The following is a 16,988-nucleotide window of genomic DNA, read 5'->3' as shown; positions in this document are numbered from 1 at the left end:
TGTTAGGGCTTGAACACGTTGTATCCAGACATAACGTGTCAGACTGAACAATGCATAACATGTATTGATGACAATAATTCAATATTACTACTAGCCAGTGTTTTAAAAACCGGACCGGACCGGCCGGTTCGATCGGTTCAACCGCGAACCGGCAGGTAGTCCGGTCCGGTTTATCCCTAAAAACCGCTAGTACATTGAATCGCCGTGAACCGGTGGAACCGGCCGGTCGGACCGGTCCAACCGTGAACCGGAAACCGATTTTTCACCTTTTCAAAATATTTTTTTTAAAATTTGTTGTTGTTAGGGCTTGAGAACACATGACCTCCTCTCTAAATACCAACTCCTTTACCACTCCACCACATCATCATTTTGTAATATTATGAACATTAATTATTCTTATACATTAAATCTGAAATTCTTTTTCCACTAAAACTAATAATTTATTTTAATTTTATATTATTTTAAGAGAATGTTAATTATAATATATTTCTTATATTTTAATTATACTTTTACAATCACTATATTTTACAATATATAAGTTTATAATTATACATAGAGTTTAATATTAGTTTTTAATATTGCGTATTATAATTTATTATTGTATTTAAACATATGGTCATTAAAATTATAATATACTAATACAAGACTTGTTTTCTATAATAATATTATTAAATATATAACACTATAATATTTATTGATAAAATATTTAATTAAATCTTATTATTTACTACTACTAAATAAACAAATATATATATATAGAGTTGCGATCAATGTCGAACCCTTCTTAAAGACCGAACTAGAGACTAAATCTCATCCATGCATTAATCACATCTAATGGTTATTAATAATTTCTGATTTTTTTACTCAATTAAATTGGTAAAGGGTAGTTTAGTAATGTGCAGCTCATCCTCACTTCCCAATTCCAACCAACTTCTCTCTCTACAATTCTCTCTCATCGTAGAGAAGGCGCCACCGTATCCTCTTCTCTAGCTCTCTTTCTCTCCCTCATTAGTGCTTCTACGACCACCGCTCCCTCCACCTCGCTACTTCGCTGCCCGCTTGCCACCGCCAGCCTGGCCGCTTCGCTATTGGAATTCTCATCGGATGCATCCTTGCCTCCGCTCAATAGCTCGGTGAAGGAAGCAACATAAGAAGATTTCTCTTTCTCATTTTTCTTAACCCACTACAAAAATTTCGCGAAATAGTAGCGGAATTTAGCAACGGAGAAAAATCTGATACTGTTAGTAGCGGATCAGTAACAGAATGTCCGTTGCGAAATTTAGTAAGGGAATTACTAGCGGATATTCAATAATCTTTGGCGGCATAATAGCGCGCTCTATATAGTGTCGAGTTTAGTAACGGTGATTGTCCGCTACTATTTAGCAACACACAAATCTGCTGCTATTAATTATTTATTTATTTAAAAAATTCAAAATTATAAAAATAAATACAATTAGCAACGGATCATGTCAGCTACTAAATAGTAGCAGCGAAAATTCGTTACAATTCTTATTTTTAAACATTAAAAAATAGAAATCTGAAAAACAATATTAACAAGGATCCCGATCCCATACTAATCCGTTGCTAGGATTTAATATATTTATTAATAAATATACTAATATTATTCCCTCACACATCACACACGATTAAACTCAACACACGACTAAACCCTCCCCTCCCACGCTGCCTCCTCAACTCTTTCTCCTCGCCGGTTCCTGTTGTCGGTTCATATCTCCGGCATTTATCCCTCCCCTCCCACGCTTCCTCCTTGACGCTGCCCCGTCGCTGGTTTCCTTCGCCGATTCAGGTTTACGGTATGCCCCTTCTAACGGGTAGCTTATTGATCTCCGTCCCCTCTTTTTATCTCGGGGGATAAATAGGATTTAGGGAGTCGGAAGTGAGAGATTGATTGAGGAATAACAAGCTCCAAAGCCAAATCCATTGATTCATATTTCCTCTTACTGCAAGTTAGTTTCATTATTGATGACTTGATGAAGATTTTGATTTGGTAAAATTTAAGTGGAATTTAGGTTTCTCATAGTTAATTCCACGTATACCCTATTTGATTTTTGATTTATGAAGTAGTTGCAGATAAGAAATTGCTATCAAATTTGTGATTTAGTTCTATCATATTTATGGAGTAATTTTGTGTGGTAGTAGCAGGTAAGGAATTAATCAAACTTGTGTTAAATCAGATAAGGGATGAGTACACCATGATTTTGCTCTACTCTATTTGGCTCAATTGTGCACATGAGATTTTTGTAGTATGGCCATGAAATTGGGGAACATCTTGGACATAATGGTTACAGATTTAGATGGACTAGAATAGGTGGACAGTGGGCTGACACCACTTCTAAATGGAAAGAAACGGTGTGCACATATGTTCATTTTCATTCTTTCTCTTATGCTAGTATATTCATGAAACCAGATTTTATACTATTTGATGTAACCCACAAAAGAACTAGTGTTCATCATTGCCTTATACTGGATTTTTTTCAACTTTATTTGGTGACATGTCATTGTATATTTGATTTGTTAGAGTGATGATGGTTATGTTTGCTACGTGTTTTCTTTTTCTCAACTTTAGGTGTTGAGAAGTTTGGAAGGACTGCAGAAGGGGATTCTTGGTGGAAAACATGGAGAAAAGTTCTTCACCAAGATGAGTGGAGGTATTAGTTTTTGATTTGCATTACTCATGTCTAGCAATCTTTATGTTGCTTAAAAACTATTAAGTTGTTCTCATCCTCAAACTTGCTGTTTAAATCGCAGTAACCTAGGGTTTAGAAGTGCACAAAAACAAGCATAATCAGGAACAGAGAAAGCTGGGTGTTATGAAAATTAGGTAAACCAGTTTTGATATATTTTTGTTTTGCCGATATCAGATACGAAGCTCTCATATCAATTAACTTTCTGAAACGTTACTAGGTGAGGCTTTCTTTGGGAAATATGCTTACCATAATGATCTAGTTATATTCATTGGTACAAAGAGAAATTGTGGACTCAGAGCAGCTACCAAGCATCCTATATACGAAAATTTTCGTGTCAAGGTAAGATTAAAAAAAATATATTTCCTTGAATATATAAGTTTCCGTGGCTTTGATGCTACTTTGTGATTTAAGTATGTGTTAATGTTGATTACTTATGTTTTAAGCAAGAACATGATATCACATATAAGAGAATTGTAGATATATTATAAATATGTATGTATTTAGATATATATTCAATTGATTATTCATATAACATTTTCATTCATATTAACATGGGGAAGATTACAGATTTGCTGCTACAACATTATTGGAGGGACGAGTCTGCAAGTGGACCACAAACTAGAAGAGATGGATGGAAATTTCAATGATGAGCGCGAGAAGTGAATGAAATTAAACTAGAACAGGATGTGAAGATTCTAAATGAGAGGATGGACAGGTTCATGTCCCATCAACAGTCCCATGACTCGAGTCATTCTGTTGTTTAGTCTCGTAGTTTTAATTTTGAAAAATTATGAGTTTGGCCTGCAGTTTGTAATTCACTATCAACTATATTCTAAAGTCACGAGGACATCGAACTTCATGTAATTTGTAACACTTATTAGTATGTCTACAAAGAATTGTTTTATTTATTTGTTGAGATGTAGGTTTGTTGTAAATAGGTTGTCGTAACTAGGTAAGCAATAAACAAAATTGATTAGTAAAATAAATTTAAAATTAGCAACGGAATAGCAACATAATAGTAATATATAAAATAAAAATTAAAAACTCCAGTAGCAGAATATATCTGCTGCTATTCTACTGGTAATAAACTTTTGCTACTAATCCGCCAGTATTAGCAACGGATATATCCGCTGCTAAATTTGATTCATTTTCGTTTCCAATCTGATTTCAATTTAGTAGCGTATATAGTCTGTTGGAAATCCGTTGCTAATTATTAGTAGCGGATATTGTTCGTTACAGACAATTTGGCAGCGAGGCTTTTAGCAACGGAGACTGTCTGATACTAATCCGCTGCTAATCGTATTTAGCAACGGAATTAAGTCATTTAGCAACGGAAATGTCCATTGCTAAAACGCGAGATTTTTGTAGTGACCGTCTTCTCAGATCTGGAAATCGAGGTCTCGAAGCTGCTGCTACCACCGACCGCCGCCGGAAAGGGGGAATTGATCGGCGGCAGCTCTGCAATCGAGCTAGCTGCTGCCGCGAGCAGCCACTCCACCGCCTTGCTCGGCTGATCGTAGCCTAATCGGTCCTGCAAATCATAGAATTCGATCGCGGTGTTAACCGCTAATCGAACGCAGCGGTCTCTTAGCCCTCGCGATGTCAGGACCTTGCTGTGGTTGTCCTTCCCGCCGGTGGCTGTCAATTCGCTTTAAAGTAATAATACATAAAAATGAAGTAAATCACAGTAAAAATGAAGTAATAAAATATTATAATGAAGTAACATCTTTAATTGATGTGTTGTTTGCACATTAAAGTATGCCATCAATTCGACTCTTATTGAACTAAATTGTTGTTATAACACATTAAAATGAACTACATATTCTTTTTGATAAAATAGTAAATTGATAAGATGAAGTAATAAATTATGATAATAAAGTAATATAAATGATCTGTTTCCTATTAACTATAATCTAGTTAGTATGAAGTATTGGATTCATATAATGAAGTAATAAGTTATGATAATGAAGTAATATAAATGATCTATTTATACAGTAGGTTTTATTACTAAAATGAAGTAATAATACATAATAATGAAGTAAATCACAACACAAATGAAGTAATAAAACATTATAATGAAGTAACATCTTTAATTGATGTGTTGTTTGCACATTAAAGTATGCCATCAATTCGACTCTTATTGAACTAAATTGTTGTTATAATGAAGTAATAACACAGTTGAATGAACTAAATTGTTGTTATAATGAACTAAATTTGTAGGAATAAATTGTTTGTTTTAATTTTCCACTAACAATAGTTTGCATGTTTTATATCAGTGGCATACTTGCCTGACTGTCCATCCCAACTGATCTTCATTTATATTACTTTATTTATATTACTTATTACTTCATTTATATGATCTTCATTTATATTACTTCATTATCATAACTTATTACTTCATTATATGAATTCAATACTTTATACTAACTAGATTATAGTTAATAGGAAAACAGATCATTTATATTACTTCATCTTATCAATTTATTATTTCATTCTCATGTTTTATTACTTCATTTCGGTAATAAACCTAACTGTATAAGCAAATCAATTACTATGAAATTGATGGAGAGCTTCTCATGTCAATTCAGTTAATCTCCACTTCGCCTCTGTACAAATTTCGGTCGACATATCAATAGGCAAACACGGAATATTCTCGTACGTTCCACCGCAGCTAAGAAATAGGATAATCGCCGGAGAATTCGTACGGCAGCGATCTCAAATTCGGCAATGGAGTCTCATGGCTCCGGACTCCGGAGAAATAAATTACTTCATATGATTTGTTTATTACTACAAGCGTATAAATTTATTTCTAGTAGGTATTACTTCATTATGTGCTTTTGAAATGAGATTTTGTTTTACGTCCAAAAATTTAAACAGCAACAAACCATCCTCACTGTATAAACCCCATAACCAATACAAACTCTCCATCACAAAAAAGGAAAAAATACAAACTTGTCCAATACAAGAAATCATCCAAAATTGACACACAAGCAAATCTCAATGGGCTGAGCCGTGATTCTGGGCACCACCCATTTGTTAGGCGTGGGGACGGACTGCACAAATGCCCTCATCAGCATGTCACCATGCCTCAACTACATCCCCCGAAACTCTTCATCTCGCTCCTCAAATTTGATTTCTCACCCAGCTTAGAGTTGGAGGACCCCAACGTTTTCTTCACCTATATAAAAGAAACACATAACAACAATTCAAAGTTTGAAACATAGTTTATGTTACATAATTAAAATAGTTCGGAACTTCAAGATTTAGGTTCTTTAGTTCAATAAAAGTATAATTCACAGCTAAATATACATACAAAACTGTCAGTTTATATTACTTCATTCCACGAGGTTATTACTTAATCAAATAGCTGAATTGGTTCATCCAACTGTTATTTCTTCACAAAATATGCATACAACACAGTTACTTCATCCCATGAATTTACTACTTCATCAAATAGGTTAGTTAGTTCATTCAATGCTATTTCTTAGCAAAATGGAAGTAGAATTATATAACAAAATACTTCATTAAATAAGATAGTTAACTCATAATGAACTGGATCTTCAACCTAATGAACCAAATTATAAATATAATGAAGTAAAAAGTATTCGGTGCTTGTTAGGTTTGACATTGTAAACATGGATCAAACAAGTAAAGGGATCATGTCACATGGTTGTATGTTGTGTGTAGTAGGGTGATAAAGATTTTTAATCATGTAATTTAGATTTATACCTTGGTTCCATCATCCTTTGGCTCATTATCTATATGCGATCTCACATTTGATCCATGTTGAACTAATATTGATTTAGAAAATGATTCATTACAAGGACAAGCTATTTCATTGTTTGAGATGTATACTTCTGAAAATTCTGATTTTACCTTCTCCATTATATTAGCTTTTAAGTTTTCCATAAGGCTTGCGTAAACACTAAAGTTTGATGGCGATGTAACATCTGTCATTTGTACATTAAGACCCTACCAGTAGTATTATATAAAAAATAGTTCATTCAGTACGATAGTTACTTCATCATGCTGAAATATTACTTCAAACAGAGTTAATAAAAGACAAGGTAAAAAATAGTTCATTCGGTACGATAGTTACTTCATCATACTGAAATATTACTTCAAATAGAGTTAATAAAAGACAAGGTAAAAAATAGTTCATTCAGTACGATAGTTACTTCATCATACTGAAATATTACTTCAAACAGAGTTAATAAAAGGCAAGGTAAAAGATAGTTCATTCAGTACGATAGTTACTTCATTATACTGAAATATTACTTCAAACAGAGTTAATAAATAGTGCATTCAGTACGATAGTTACTTCATCATACTGAAATATTAGTTCAAACAGAGTTAATAAAAACCGAGTTAAAAAATAGTTCATTCAGTTCTAAAGAAATTCTTGCATTCTTCTTCTTTTGAGACGAATTTTCTCCTATACATAAGAATATAGAATAAATTTACAACATATAGTTCACTAAGAATACTATGTTACTTCATTTAATGTGCAAACAACACATCAGTTAAACATGTTACTTCATTATAATAGTTTATTACTTCATTTTTAGAGTCATTTACTTCATTATAATGTTTTATTACTTCATTTTAGTAATAAAAACCTATTGTATAAACAGATTATTTATATTACTTCATTATCATAACTTATTACTTTATCTTATCAATTTACTACTTCATTAAAAAGAATATGTACTTCATTTTAATCTGGAAACCACACATCAGTTAAGTTTAATCCTAAAACCCTAAACCTATACAACACAGTATATAGATAGTTCATATTTAATGTCTATTACTTCATTACAATGCTTTATTACCTCATTTTACGAATTTGCTACTTCATAGGATAATATATTAGTGCTTTAACTTCATTTTATCAAATTACTACTTCATAACAAATATTTTTTATACCTTCTTCCTCAGAAATTTTTCTTCCAGTAGCTGTCTTCTTGCGATGATATTTTAGTCCTACATCTGTTTCGATTAAAATCGGAAACAAATTTCAGAATATAATGAAGTAAATTAAGATTAAATATCCGGAAAGCTTAAAAGTGTATTACCTTCATCGGAAGTTCTGGTGTGGCGCAATTGGCGTCCACTATCGCCCGAGGACTTCCTTGTGTCAACCATTTCGATTTTTCCAGAGAAATAGCTTTGAATCGTCTATTTGAAGTAGAAGATGACCGTCAATTTAGAGAAATAAATCAACGTCGATTTGGAGAGAGAAATCAGCGTCGATTTACAGAGAGAAATCAGCGTCGATTTGGAGAAGAGATTCGTCGATTTGGAGAAGAGCTTCGTCGATTTGGAGAAGAAATAGAGAGAGAAGTGAAGACGGAGAAGAAATAGAGAGAGAAGTGAAGATGAACAATCTGTGAATGCAAACCGCATGAAGTAAAATTCATCTATTCAAATTTTTTTACCTTACATGTATTTTGACCAAAATACCCCTGGATTGAAGTAAATTAATTACTTAATGAAGGAGTGAAATTATTAAAGTATTGTCTAATCTCATCCATTAAAAACTAAATCTAAGGGTCCTAATTTGGTCTCTAGTTTGGTCTTTAAGGGTGGATTTGTGGTTAATAGGACTCTATATATATATATATATATATATATATATATATATATATATAAACAGTATTCCGGTTCAACCAACGGTTCGACCAGTAAACCGGTTGAACCAGTGAACCAGTAACGACGCCGGTTCGCCGGCCGATCCGATTTTTAAAACATTGCTACTAGCATGTAAGGATAATTTATAACACCCCAATATACCGTCATATTATAGCTGGTAATACAAGCTTGTTTTAGTAAATTTATACCAATCCCTAATTAATTGATATTTAAATACTACCGTCCACAAAAATAGTCCGATTAAAATAGTCTTATTTCTAAAAGTGGAAAGTTTATATCTCGTACTTTATCTACTTTTCTTCCTCTCTCATATTTTATCTACTTTTTCACCTTTTCTCTTACTTTACCAATTTCTTATTAAAACTTGTGTCATCCACAAATGAAATCATTTTATGGATGGATGGAGTACTACTCTCTCCGTCCCACTTTAGGAGTCCCGGTTGAGTTCGGCACAAGTTTTAAGAAATGTAAAGGAAAGTTGGAGAAAAAAAATAGTAGAATGTGGGTCCTACTTTTTTATATTAGTTTTATAATAAAATGTGAGTGGAAAAATGTTAGTGAAATGTGGGGCCTAATAACATTTATGGAATATTCCAACCGGGACTCCTAATACCATAAATGGTAATATGATTCCACATTCCATTAACTCATTTCACTCACATGTTATTTAAAACTAATATATACAAGTGAGATATTTATTCCGCTATCTGTTTTCTATACACTTTTCTTAACATTTCTTAAAACTTGTGTCGCTCATAAATGAGACTCCTAATAACGGACGGAGGGAATACTCCTTACTAGTATTATATTTTAAACAATTTTATTAATAAATTAAAATTTATAAAATTATAATTACTCCGTTCCATTGTAGCGAAGTCATTTTGTCGTTTTAGTACGTTACATACTAGTGCAGTCATTAAATACTTTTATTAAAGTCAATATATTTTTTCTCACCTACTTTACTTTCTCTTACTTTATTCTTTTTTCACCTCTCATTCATTTACTTAATTCACTTACCACAATTATTTTTAAATCGTGCGTTCAAAAGAAACGCTTTCACTGTCGGGGAATAGAGGGAGCAGTACTCTATAAAAGCTTTATATGTTTAGCCGATAAAATAATCTTTAACAAAATCCAAGAAATGGGATAAAAAAACACAATTCTTGAAAAACGTGGTTCGGTAGCCTAGCTTGTCGGATATTAGATCAAAGTAACATGTTACTTACATAGCAATAGCCTTGTTACAGTTATTAGTACGTATTAATTGTACTCCCAGTTTTCGAAGTGCTCAAATTTTACATTAAAATAGTGTTCATGTATGTCCTAGCCAAATATTCCTCCTCTCAAGTGGCGCAAACAAAATTAATAGTGAAAATCAAATTTTATTAGTTAATTAATAATTCAAGGATAAATATATTATTTTGAGGAGGCTTGAATGCACACATATAAGACTTATTGAGATTTATTAATAACACTCAGTATTTAATCTTTAATTAAGGTGTAATCACGTGAGGTCGTTCGACACAAATATTTATCTTGTATAAGCCTATCACGATTTATTTAATTGGTAATGGCAAGCATATATTAATTTTCAATATATATTTAAAATAATTCTTTCACTCAAATTCAACACGACCTAGTGAGGATATATTCAAATTGAGTTATGTCAGGTACTACCTAAATGACATTCACTTTAATAAAATTCTAGATGATCACTTAGATAATACTGAGTTTATATGCTTCCACCACGACTCCACAAATATATTCCATCTATGCACATTATAACTTCGCGACGAATTAACTTTATCAAATTGGAATATTATGTACTCCTACCTTACTATAGATTTTTAGAAATTTAAACTCTATCTCACTTTATACCAATATTTAGTAATAATCGCAAGGCATATGCAATGCATGCATATCGAAGGGAATATTTATTTTATTTTTTTACTGGAGTACTATATCCGAACACAAACGTATTGCATATATTTATGTGATTTAATTCGTATACCATCTCTTTTGTAAACATTGTAATAATAGTGTAGTAGTAGTACATTGTAAAAACAAGTACTACTATCTCTGAAAAGTAGAACAAAGCTTCTGACTAGTACGTAGTAGGGCTCCATCACTCCATGCATGAACGGAATACTTCCAAAATCTCTCAGTAAACATTAATGGTTAAATATGTGACCACTTTTTATCTTCGGATTCCTATTAATTATATGCCGTCCTTTAGAGGTCAGTATGTTTTATTCTTCAAATTGATTTACCGTGACCTATTAAATTGTTAGTTACAAAAATGTAAGATAGTCCCAACAAAAGTAAACTAAAACAAATACAGATGTTTCGATATAAACTGAGCTTTAATGATGGAACTTTGAGACATGAATATGATAGTCACTTACTATTATTCGAGAATATATGTAAGCTTTATACCTAATTTTGAATTGATTGCATAAAACTTTATTTTTAATACGAGAAGAGTTGTTAAATGTTTGATTAGGCATATGATATTTTAGAGGCTCTATGATTGTAAATGAATAGTTTATTAATTTAAAACATAAAAAAGGTTTAAGAGTATTTATTTTGATAAACAGCGTTAGCAAGCCCACCCACCTAACTTTACCCGCCAAAATAACTATAAAAGCCCCCCATTATGTTCCACAGTAATCCAACACTTTCCTCCTATAATCTTGTACGTACGCATGCATATAGAAACATAGAGTTTGAATCCATTTCTAGAAAGAGAGAGACATTGATAGAGCTGAATGGAGGTTCGAGGCACTGCTCCATCTATGCAGCAACCGGCGCCGATCAAAATAATGTTTCTGGTGGCGGCGATAGCCGCCGGAGTGCAATTCGGGTGGGCCCTACAGCTCTCCCTCCTCACTCCATACGTGCAGCTGCTGGGGATCCCCCACACCTGGGCGGCCTTCATCTGGCTGTGCGGCCCCATTTCCGGCCTCATCGTGCAGCCTATCGTCGGCTACTACAGCGACAACTGCACCTCCCGCTTCGGCCGCCGCAAACCCTTCATCGCCGCCGGAGCTGCGCTTGTCGCAATGGCCGTTTTCCTCATTGGCTTCGCCGCTGATATAGGTCATGCCAGCGGCGATCATTCCGGCAAGGACCCAAAACCTAGGGCAATTGCCGTTTTTGTCGTCGGATTCTGGATCCTCGACGTTGCTAATAACATGTTGCAGGTTTGAATTGCGATTTCGGATTGCATAATTGAATTTCCCCCCTTTTCTAGGGCTTAATTGAATCGGTGATTTTATGCAGGGACCGTGTAGGGCTTTGCTGGCGGATCTATCAGGCGGAGAAGCTCGGAGAATGAGCACATCAAACGCGCTCTTCTCCTTCTTCATGGCGGTGGGAAACGTCCTCGGCTACGCCGCCGGCTCCTACACTCACCTCTACAAAATCTTCCCCTTCTCCAAAACCGAGGCCTGCGAATTCTACTGCGCGAATCTCAAGACTTGCTTCATAATCGCCATCGCCTTATTATCAATCCTCACCGCACTCGCCCTTACCTTCGTCCGCGACGTCCCCGCCTCCGCTGCGGCGACGGAGCCGGCCAAAAAGGGTAAAATCCCGGTGCTGGGGGAATTATTCGGTGCGTTGAAGGACCTCCCTAAGCCGATGTGGATCCTTTTATTGGTGACGTGTTTGAATTGGATTGCGTGGTTCCCTTTCCTGCTATTCGACACTGATTGGATGGGGAAAGAGGTGTACGGCGGGAAGGTGGGCGAGGGGAATCTGTACGACCGCGGCGTACGCGCCGGCGCGTTAGGTTTGATGCTGAATTCGGTGGTTTTGGGGGTGGCGTCGCTTGGGGTGCAGTTCTGCTCAAGAGGCCTTGTAAAGGTGAAGAAGCTTTGGGGCTTCGCCAATTTCTTGCTGGCCATCGGTTTAGGCATGACGGTGGTGATCACCAAGATGGCGCAGCACACGCGCCACTACGGCGCTGATGGAACGCTGCACACACCGGAGCCCGGCGTCAAGATTGGAGCTTTGGTACTCTTTGCTATCCTCGGCATTCCTCTCTCGGTTAGTTCCTTTTCTCTCTTTCTAATGTAGTTACTTCTTTTGTCTTATTTAATTTGAATTTTTAGAAATTTTAGCGTATAATTAAGTTTCGGTAAGTTGATTGCTTATTTCTTGCATGAAATAGGCAGGTATTAACTAATTATGATTAAAAATATTTTTAGTTGTTATGATTAAAAATACTCCACAATTTATAGCTAACATTATCTTTTTTCAAGTAGTGGTTAATTAGAGTGATTAAAAATTTAAAACTACTACTCCTATATTTTATCTATACGTCCCGCATCCTGTGGTGAATAATGAAATAACTGTGTAACATCCTTAATTAAGAATATTAATTTTTTGCCTTTTATTGACTTTTACGTGTGAACAATATTATTAAAAAATCACACCTTAATTAGACATAGATTTATAATTTATGCGAAGCGTTATTATTTATCCGATCACATGATAAGTAGCCATAAGCGGTATTTTTTTTTTTGGACACCTGTTTTTTTTATTTTATTAAATGGATTTTGCGGTAAGTAGATTAGTAGTACTAATTAGTAATTACTTGGCCATGTGATGATAATAATCTTTTTGGAAAGAATTTTCTTGTCAGTTTAATAGTATGAAAAAAGAAACTAGCTAGCTTTATGATGACTAAAATATAGTACTACTAGTAAAAGAAAAAAACTTTACTCTACTTGTGTTCCTAAAAATTTGTCATTTATTTTCTTTGTCGTGTGTTTCTAAAAGTTTGTCGTTTTTCACTTTTACTATTTTTGGTAGTGAATCTCACATTCCATTAATTCATTTTCACTTACATTCTATAATAAGACTAATATATAAAAGTAAAGATTTACCTACTTTCTATCACATTTCTTAAAATTCGTATCATCGAGTCAAATGGTGTCAAATTATTAATTACAGTAATTATTAATTACAGTCTACAAAGGAGTAATACTATAGAAATTGGAAAGTGACTGTCTACGTACTTGAGAAGTGATGAATTACAATGTTTATTTTCTTATGGTAAAACTGAACTAAACGTCCTTCATCCTTCACCCGTAGTAGTGATTGCACCTACACAGCTACACTCTTCATCCCCAATAATAAGTATATTTTCTTTTTATTTAATAAGTTTCATATTTTCCTTCTTTTTAACAAATCTAATAAATATCTCACTCTTTCGTCCCACAAAAATATGAACATTTATAATGACAAGAGAATTAATGCATAAGATAAGAGAGATTGAAAGAAAAAAATAATTATAATATTATTAGTGGAGAATGAGACCTACCTTATTATATATAAAAAAGTTACTAAAAATAGAAGCGGTATTTTTATGGGAGATCCAAAACAGAAAACGTCCCTATTTTTATGGGATGGATGAAGTATTTATTTTAGAAAATATATTACGTATTCCATGAACTCATATTTTCGTATATTTATTATAAAATTAATATTCCCCTCAGTTCCTTATTGATTGAATCATTCTATTTTAGAAATTAAATATAATTAAGTCATTTCTATTTTTTGGCAAAAGTAATATTCACTCCTACTTTATACTCTCTTATTTTTATTACTTTATATCTTTTGTACTACTTTATTCCATCCACTTGAACACACTAAACATTTTTTTCTTAATTTTTGTGTCGAAAAGTTATTTTTTCTTTTATCTTTCTTACTCTATCCCATCTCCTACTTTATTCCATCCACTTCAACACACTAAACATCTTTTTTCTTAATCTTCGTGTCGAAAAGAAGTGTTTCAATTAACGAAGAACATAAGAAATACATAAAATAAACTCCTTCCGTCCCAACCTAAGTGAGATGTTTTTTTTTGGTATGTCCCAACCTAAGTGAGACTTTCCCATTGAGGCAATAATTAACTTACCTCTCTCTCATACTTTATTTTCACGTGTCTCTTATTTTATCTTCTCTCCTACTTTGTTCATTCTTTTTATTTTTTAATTTATTCTCACTTTCTATTTCTTACTACTTTATTCACTCTCTTCTTTATTATTGACAATTTAATCAATTGAACACTAGTATTACATAAAATCTCCAGTCAAATTAGAAACGTCTCAATTAAATCGGGATAGAGGGTGTATGAGTCACAAACTTTTTATTTATAAAATCAAATAATTTTTTAAAATGTGCACGGTTAGAAGGGACCAAATGGAGTGCGGAGTATTATTTTGTACTGTTATAAGTTGCAATGTATTGAAACGAAATAATTGCAAATAATTATTGGCAAAATTGGGCAGATAGCATAGATACCAAAAAGAATAAAGATTAGGTTATATTGGCTGGTCTTTTGCATATTGTCAAGCATACATAACTACTTTTTGGCTCTTGCCTAGCCAAATTAATGAAAATGATTAAAGTCATACACAGAGAATCTGCAGAACTTAATAGCTACTTTGCTTCTTTTGGGTGAGGGACAAAATAGCATTAATGGCAGTTTTTAGTAGTACTATTTTAACATCATAAGGAAGGAACAAACCATGAACGGATCTGGTATTAAAGATTAGGCTCCGTTTGTTATAATTAAAAAAATGGCTGAGCAACCATATGGTTAGAACTGTAAAATCCCTCGTGTAATATTGTTTGTATGACTTGGTTAGAAATTAGAATTCATGGAGTTTTAGGGGATTTGCATATGTTGACTTTGAGAAAGTACGAGGGAAAATTATGGTAAAACACAGACATAATAATATGGTGAAAGTTACTTTTTGTTTAGTCCTTTAGAAATCATGATTTAGAGTTAATTTTTGGAAGTTGGTTCTGGGTACACAGTTAGATTATGATTTTGTTCCATGTGGTTCCTTCGTCCTTAATAATTTGTCACCGTTTAACTTGAGTTTTAAAAAATGTAATAAAAGTAGGTTAAAAAAGTTAGTGATGTGGGTCCTACTTTTATATAGAGTATTAATTTTATAATAAAATGTGAGTGAGAATGAGTTAATGGAACGTAAGGTCCAATAAACTTTTGGAGATGGACAAAAATGAAAATAAGCGACGATTTTCTACTTCCTCCGTCCCATTAAAGATGTCCATATTCTTGAGTGACACAAGATTTTAGGAGAAATTATTTAATAAAATAAATAGAGATGAAAAATTAGAAATATTTTAATAAGAAAAGAGAGATTTATTTTTAAATATAAAAATAGACATCCAATATGATAACAATATAATTTTGAAAAAAATCTCATCATTTCATATCTAGACGTCCAACATTAAATGTGGGTGGGTGTGTGGGGTGGGTTGGGGGTGATGTAATGATTAATTTGTTAGTATTTGGTTGGCAGAGGTTGACTTTGAGAAAATACTTGACTTAATTGCACTTTATTTTTGTTTATGATTTTTCTGATGGAGTCTCCTAATGTTGTCAATTAGGTGACTTACAGCATTCCATTTGCTTTGGCTTCCATATTTTCCAGTAATTCTGGTTCTGGACAAGGTAAATATTGCCATGAATATATCATTATCTGAAAAACAACTATTTTCTCCCAATTTCTTTATTCTAAACTACATAATCATATATGCAGGCCTATCACTTGGAGTTCTAAATCTTGCAATAGTTATTCCACAGGTAATAATTAATTATCACTTTAGCCCAATAATGCATCGACATAAATTCTCCACTATTGCACAAAATTTGTCTGCCTAGTTGACTTGTGTTTGATGTACGACGGATCACACAATTTTGCAAAATAAACAAAAATAATTGATTAAATCACATGCCATCTTATCAAAATAGCATGGCATAAAGTTTGAGCACATTACTAGTGGAAGGTTATTAAAAAAGTGGCAGTGTGGATTGATTCTTTATATTTTTGGATTTGTCCTATGCTACAGATGCTGGTTTCCGTAACAAGTGGGCCGTGGGACGATCTCTTCGGAGGTGGGAACCTACCTGCATTTGTGGTCGGAGCAGTGGCCGCCGCCCTCAGCGGTGTTTTGGCTCTCACGATCCTTCCATCGCCGCCTCCTGAAATGGTGGCGAGCAAGGCTATGACTTCCGGAGGATTTCACTAAAATTAATGTGTCGCTCGTTGCACGCTTTTATCTGAACTTATAAATGTTGTCCTCTATCTTATATATCTCCAACTTTAATGGTATTTGTATACATTAGTTATAACGTGATTATTGTTATGTGGTTTTTCGCTATTTATTTCAATGTGGATAATAATGTATGACTACAATTAAGTATTTTGTTATTAATATACCTGGTCCAAGAATATTTATCTAATTATCTGTATTGAGTTTAAGAATCAAGAACGTAGATTTGAATGCCTATAACGTTGGATTATTTTCCTAAGAACGCGAAGAGATATAATTATATGCGTGTGATCATATGTTTTTATTATTCTATAATTAAAAATTATACCAATAAAAACAATAATAATAGGAAGAGTGTAACTGACTTGGTCTAGTTTCACTCATTAATTTCAGCGTAACCACAATCATGGTTTTGTTTGCGTAGGATTAGGAAATTGAAATTATATTGACCTTCCATTTACAGTAAATTTGATCTCTTCTTACATAATTACTGCCAAAGCAATTATAAAAGCCCGAATCCTTCAAGTCCAG

General features: G+C 33.5%; 1 protein-coding gene and 1 long non-coding RNA gene across 3 annotated transcripts; both read left to right on the top strand.

Moving 5' to 3' along the window:
- Nucleotides 1-1,661: 1,661 nt before the first annotated feature.
- Nucleotides 1,662-3,616, top strand: LOC125217951 (uncharacterized). Of its 2 annotated transcripts, none has more exons than XR_007175845.2 (5): nucleotides 1,662-1,814; nucleotides 2,588-2,669; nucleotides 2,770-2,842; nucleotides 2,926-3,047; nucleotides 3,276-3,616. It is a non-coding gene; the product is annotated as an uncharacterized LOC125217951 (long non-coding RNA). The 2 variants fall into 2 exon arrangements; XR_016134453.1 differs by lacking the exon at nucleotides 1,662-1,814 and adding an exon at nucleotides 1,821-2,370.
- Nucleotides 3,617-11,041: 7,425 nt separating this feature from the next.
- On the top strand, nucleotides 11,042-16,621 carry LOC125223692 (sucrose transport protein-like). Its single transcript, XM_048126950.2, has 5 exons — nucleotides 11,042-11,563; nucleotides 11,643-12,410; nucleotides 15,792-15,855; nucleotides 15,944-15,987; nucleotides 16,254-16,621. Exons 1-5 carry the CDS (start codon nucleotides 11,129-11,131, stop codon nucleotides 16,431-16,433), a joined length of 1,491 nt encoding a protein of 496 aa, XP_047982907.1. The 5' UTR covers nucleotides 11,042-11,128; the 3' UTR covers nucleotides 16,434-16,621.
- The last annotated feature ends 367 nt before the right edge of the window (nucleotides 16,622-16,988 follow it).

Source organism: Salvia hispanica, chromosome 1, assembly GCF_029641045.1.
Source record: "Salvia hispanica isolate PSC_SH4W2 chromosome 1, Shi_PSC_v1, whole genome shotgun sequence".
Classification (NCBI taxonomy): Eukaryota; Viridiplantae; Streptophyta; class Magnoliopsida; order Lamiales; family Lamiaceae; genus Salvia; species Salvia hispanica.
Note: the sequence above shows the minus strand (reverse complement) of the source record. Positions and strands in the feature narration are given on the sequence as shown.